The sequence below is a fragment of the Scyliorhinus canicula genome, chromosome 15 (genome assembly GCF_902713615.1).
Source record: "Scyliorhinus canicula chromosome 15, sScyCan1.1, whole genome shotgun sequence".
Lineage (NCBI taxonomy): Eukaryota > Metazoa > Chordata > Chondrichthyes > Carcharhiniformes > Scyliorhinidae > Scyliorhinus > Scyliorhinus canicula.
The window spans coordinates 41506184-41512183 of record NC_052160.1 but is presented as its reverse complement, the minus strand read 5'-3'; the positions used below and the strand labels follow the sequence as shown (position 1 = coordinate 41512183).

The 6000-nt window shown below is 44.4% G+C and overlaps 1 protein-coding gene across 1 annotated transcript in view; it reads right to left on the bottom strand.

Annotated features, from left to right (window-relative positions):
• Nucleotides 1-217: 217 nt before the first annotated feature.
• LOC119979016 (amiloride-sensitive sodium channel subunit beta-like) overlaps nucleotides 218-6000 on the bottom strand; it is a 30466-nt gene continuing 24683 nt past the window's right edge. The window contains exons 11-13 of the mRNA XM_038820988.1: nucleotides 5687-5748; nucleotides 4641-4716; nucleotides 218-1338 (exon numbers count right to left, since the gene is read on the bottom strand). Of these exons, the coding sequence (XP_038676916.1) occupies nucleotides 976-1338; nucleotides 4641-4716; nucleotides 5687-5748 (501 nt within the window). The 3' untranslated portion in view covers nucleotides 218-975. The remainder of the gene's footprint in view (nucleotides 1339-4640; nucleotides 4717-5686; nucleotides 5749-6000) is intronic.

Genomic DNA, 6000 nt, shown 5'->3' with positions numbered 1-6000 from the left:
CACATTCAGCCAATTCAACTTCCCATGTTGGGATTTTAACTCCACTGCCCTGTCCATGTGATCAACTGGTGCATTATGAACATTATGAGTATTTCTGGTAATGCCCATGGTTGCTTCGGTTTCCCACAAGCCTGCAGCTGTGAGAAGTTTCTGGAATGTCGATATCCACAAGATGCACACTACTCAGACTCTCTGGAATACTCATTTATTTCCATCTTTTTCAATAGCACATTTTATTTTAACAAATATATTTTTATTTTCTCAAATCAAAGGATTGTTAACAAACTCTTATTTAACTTTTGTGCCTTGTTCAATCCATCACATTTGAAGCATAGGTCTGGCTAAACATTTCAAATTACAATATAGTCAATATTTCCGATGCTCAGTGTAGTGCCAATCATGGCTCAGTGAGTAGTGTTCTTGCCTCTAAGTCAGAAGATTGTTGATTCAACTCACACTCCAGAGATCTGAAGCGGTAATCCAGATTGACTCCCTTGGTGTGGTACTGAGGTAACACTGCACTTTTGAAGTTCCCATGTTTCAGATGAGATGTTAAATCTAGGCCACAGCAGCCCTCTCAGGTGGCCATAATATATTCAATTGTACTCTTCCAATTAGAGCAGCATGTTCTCCCCAGTATCGTGACCAATGTTTATTCCTCAGCCAACCACCAAAACAGAGTACCTGATTACTTATCTTGGTGTTGTTGTTGTGGGATCTTGCTGTGTATTAATTGGCTGTTGTAATTCCTAAAATACAACAGTGACTACACTTCAAAAGTACTTCATTGTGAAACAACTTGGGACATCTTAAGCTCATGAATAATACAAGTTCTTACTTACAAATTGCAGTACGTGATTGGGAATGCATATGTTTTGGGGGGCATGAACTTGATAGATTGTGCCATGCAGGTACCTGCACACATGAAGAAGCAGCGATGATTTTGCTTGCGTTGTTGGAATGTGGCTCGAAACATTAATTCTCATCATTCCAAGTTATGGCACGCTGGTGAATTGGGTGTATCCGGAGTGAGTCGTACTGAGGAGGGGGTGTCCCTGGGATCGCCAGGGCACACGGCCTCTCCATACAGGCTTCAGGCTGGTCTGGTTGGAATCCAGCATTCGTGTGAGCTTGGATTGACTGGGCAATGGTTGACGGTGAGTCAGAGTGATGCTTCCGTGCTCGGCGGGCTCTGCGCTCCACATACCACTTCACCACCTTGATGACAGTGATCCACAGGCAGTCAATCAGGATCTCAGTCAGCTCAATGATACAGAGAATAGAGCCACCCATCCAGAATCCAAATTGGCCGCCGAGTTTGGAGGGAAGCCAGTCACTCTGGAAAAGAGTCAGAGAGACATCAGGAAAAGGTTTCTCTTGCAATCTAAATGTATACAAGAGAAGAGGAACTGTGTGGTAGCATAGTGGTAATGACATTGGACTGGAAATCCAGAGACCCAGGTTAATGCTTTGGGGACACTGATTCAAATCCCAACAGGGTAACTGATGGAATTTTAATCGTAAATTAATTTGTATTCAAAAACTATTTTCATTAATGGTGACCATGAAACAATCAGCAATTGTTGCAAAAATCCTTTAGGGAGGAAATCTGTTGTAGTTACCTGGCCTGGCCTAGATGTAACTCCAGACTTACAGCAATGTGGTCGACTCTTAAATGTCCTCTAAAATGTCACTTAGTTCATCAAACCACTACAGAAAAATTAAAAAGGAATAAAGCTTGACAGGCCATCTGGCACGTCAGCCCTCTGAAGTCCTCCTTTCTAATGTCTGGGGCCTTGTGCCAAATTTGGAAGAACTAGTCAAGCAACAGCCTGACATTGTCTACATATTGTGATCTGTGAATTTGATAACCATCCTCAACCCTGGGTATATCCAGTCCCAAGGGCAGAACCGATCTTGCAGAGGCAGCGGCACAACGGTATAGAATTGGGAAAGTGATACGCTTAGAGTCCGCAACATTGACTCGAGACTCCTTGGAGTCTCATGGCACCAGGTCAAACATGGGCAAGGAACTTCCTACTGATGATCATGTACAGCACTGCTCCCCCCCGCCCCACCTTCCCACACACATCCAAACCTGATAAATCAGTTGTCCTCCATGCTGAACACCAATTGAAAGAAGCAATGAAGGGGCAAGGATTCAGAATGTACTCTGGTGGGGGACTTCAATGACATCACCAAGAGTAGCTGGGTAGAACCACTACTGATTGAGCTGGCCAAGTCCGAAAGGACATAACTGCTAGACTGGCCTGCAGCAGGTGGTGAGGGAACCAACAGGAGGGAAATGTCTACTCCACCTAGTCCTCGCCAATCTTCTTGAGAAAAATATTTTTATTGGTTTTACAATTATTTACAGTAACATTTGCTATGGATAATACACAATAGCTTTTTTTAAATGAAGAAAAATGGGAATCTACAAAATGGGCATACAAAAGGAAATAATGAAGGACAAACAAACCATTATATATTCAAGAAAAGGAACCTAAGGGATGGCACGGTGGTGCAGTGGTTAGCACTGATGCCTCACGATGCCAAGGACCCGGGTTCATAGAATAGAATTTACAGTGCAGAAGGAGGCCATTCAGCCCATCGGTTCTGCACCGGCCCTTGGAAAGACTTAAGCCCCATGCCTCCACCCTATCCCCTTTATCCCTGTAATCCAACCTAATCCTTTTGGACACTAAGGGCAATTTAGAATGGCCAATCCACTTAACCTGCATATCTTTGGACTGTGGGAGGAAACCGGAGCACCCGGAGGAAAGCCACGCAGACACGAGGAGAACGTGCAAACTCCGCACAGACAGTGACTCAAGCCGGGAATCAAACCGAAACATGGACAAAGAGCTGAACTCAAGAAGTGAGGTTAGAGTGACTGCCCTTGACATCAACTCAACATTCGACCAAGCGTGACATTAAGGAACCTGAGCAAAACTGGAGTCAATGGGAATCTGGGAGGGTGTGCCGACTCTCCATTGGTTGGAATCATACTTAGCACAAAAGAAGATGGTTGGAGGGCAATCATCTTAGTCCCAGAGGTTCCCCAGGGTCCTAAGCCAAACCATCTTCAGCTACTTCAATGACCTTCCCTCCATCATAAGGTAAGAAGTGATGATTGTGCAATGTTCAGCACCATTTGCGACTCCTCAGATACTGCCTATGTTTCTACGAAGCGGCACGTGGCCATATGCAGCAAGACCTGGACAACATTCAGGCTTGGGCGGATAAATGGCAAGTAAATCTTGTGGAACACAAGTGCCAGGTAATGACCATCTCAACAGGAAAGAATCTAACCATCTCACCTCGATATTCAATGGCATTATCATCCCCACTATCAACATCCTGAGAGGTACCATTGACCGAAACCTTAACTGGACCAGTCATGTCAATACTGTAGCTACAGAAGTGGGTTTGAAGGCGCTGAATAGCCTATACCTGCTCCATTTTTTTTAATTCAAAGACCAGATCAGAGGCTGGGAACTCTGTGGCAAGTAATTCACCTCCTCACTTCCCAAAGCCTGTTCACCATCTACAAGTCACAAATCGGGAATGTGATGGAATACTTTCCATTTTCCGGGAGGATTGTAGATCCAACAATACTCAAAAAACTGAACCCCGTTCAGGATTAAGCAGTCTGCTTATTTGTCACTCTATCCACCATATTAAATATTCACTCCCTCAACCACCAATGCACAGTAGCAGCAGGGAGTACCATGTACAGGATGCACTGCAGCAACTTGTCAAGCCTCCTTTGACAGCACCTTCCAAACCCACAGCCTCTCCCACCTAGAAAGACGAGGACAGCAGATGCATGGGAACACCACCACCTGCAAATTCCCCTCTGAACCAGACTTGGAACCCTATCACCTTTCCTTCAGTGTCACTGGGTCACAATTCTGGATCTCCCCTCCTAAAAACACTATGGGAGTACCTTTAGCGCATGGACTGCAGTAGTTCAAGAAGGCAGCTCGCCACCAACTTCTTGAGGGAAATTTTGGACGGGCAACAAATGCAGACCTAGCCATTGATGCCCACTTCCCATGAAATAATCCATTAAAAAAAATAAACCAGTTGGAACATTAAGTCACACGCCTTGTACAATCACTCCCTATTGCAGACACTACCAATACATTGAATCGCCTTCCATGCCCGAGTAAAAGTGAACTATTCACTCCTGCCTGGTCCTGTGCACTGCATGGTGCAACAGTGTCTGGCACTTTGTGCCTTTAATGGGCCTCAACTGCAAATGTGTGGAGCCACCAATACTTTCAAAATCATAGAATCCTTACAATGCAGAAGGAGGCCATTTGGCCCATCAGGTCTGCACCAACCCTCTGAAAGAGCACCCCATCTAGGCTCACACCCCAACCCTATCCCAGAAAACCATTAACCCCACCTAACCTTTTGGACACTAAGGGGCAATTTAGCATGGCCGATCCGTCTAACCTGCACATCTTGGTCTGTGGGAGGAAACCGGAGCACCCGGAGGAAACCCATGCAGACACTGGGAGAACGTGCAAACTTCACACAGACAGTTAGACAAAGTTAGAATCAACCTCCGCACCCCACCCCGCTTTGGGGAATATAGGTTGAAATGGTTGATGTGCACCGTAGAAACTTACTGTCAGGGCAGGGTCCTCCTGTATCGTCCTGTAATTAATCTCTTGGAAGTAAAGGTTTAATTTCAGAATATTTGTCCTGTAAAATATTTCAAGTCATGATTAAATGTTTCATGTTTTATTCTCAGATATATTCTGCTCATTTACATATAGCAGTATTTGTGCTCATTTCAATGCTCCAGGATATATATTCAGTTCTTTATTTTCATTTCCGCATCTCTAATTTTAAAGATTATGCCCCCTTATTATGGGTACAGCATAAGTTATTAGCTAGGAGCTGTCTCCATGCTTATCTCTGCACATGTCTTTGTCCAGTACAAGACTGCCCTCTAGATTCGGGGCATGTGTTCCTTTACATGAGTGTTGGAATACTGTACCCAGTCCCATGTTAACCCTTTCTATGCCAAACTCTTATAATACAGGGGACACCTTGGCTGTCAAACTTTGATAGGGAATAGATAGGATAGATGCGGGCAGGTTGTTTCCACTGGTGGGTGGTAGCAGAACTAGGGGGTATAGCCTCAAAATAAGGGGAAGTAGATTTAGGACTGAGTTTAGGAGGAACTTCGTCACCCAAAGGGTTGTGAATCTATGGAATTCCTTGCCCAGTGAAGCAGTTGTGGCTCCTTCATTAAATGTTTTTAAGATAAAGATAGATAGTTTTTTGAAGAATAAAGGGTTAAGGGTTATGGTGTTTGGGCCGGAAAGTGGAGCTGAGTCCACAAAAGAGCAGCCATGATCTCATTGAATGGCGGAGCAGGCCCGAGGGGCCAGATGGCCTACTCCTGCTCCTAGTTCTTATGTTCTTATGATTCTGTCCTGCAAAACACCTTGAGACATTTTTCTACATTAATGGTGCGTGATAAACGCAAGTTATTGTCGTAAATCCTAATCCATACATCAGACAATACATTCCCTACTTTGTCTGCTGCTCATAGCCCATAGACAGATTACCAGTGCCGGTGTTGGAAAGCTCGAGCATCCTCTCCAAATATATTTTAGGATCAGGGAGCATGAACCCTGATAGTTGGCTGACTCCAGGAGCTTACCTTTTTACAGTAACAGCAGCCGAGGAATCCCTCTCGTACGACAAGACGTGGTAAATCCAGTCCTGAATTTAAAATTTTTTAAAGATTTTAGATACTTCTATTGATGAGTTTCTGCAGCAGACTTCCTGTTGATGATCAGATTTATCCAATGAATTGCTGATTCATAAAAAACAGGATCTCCCAGGTTTGCCTCTGTGGGCTGCACTAAGAGGGCTGACTCCAGCCAGGAGGACAGAGTTAGATAACTTTGCATTAAGGAAAGGTCAAATCAGCAAAGGTTGATGCACTCCGTCATTAATACATTGCAAAGAGCT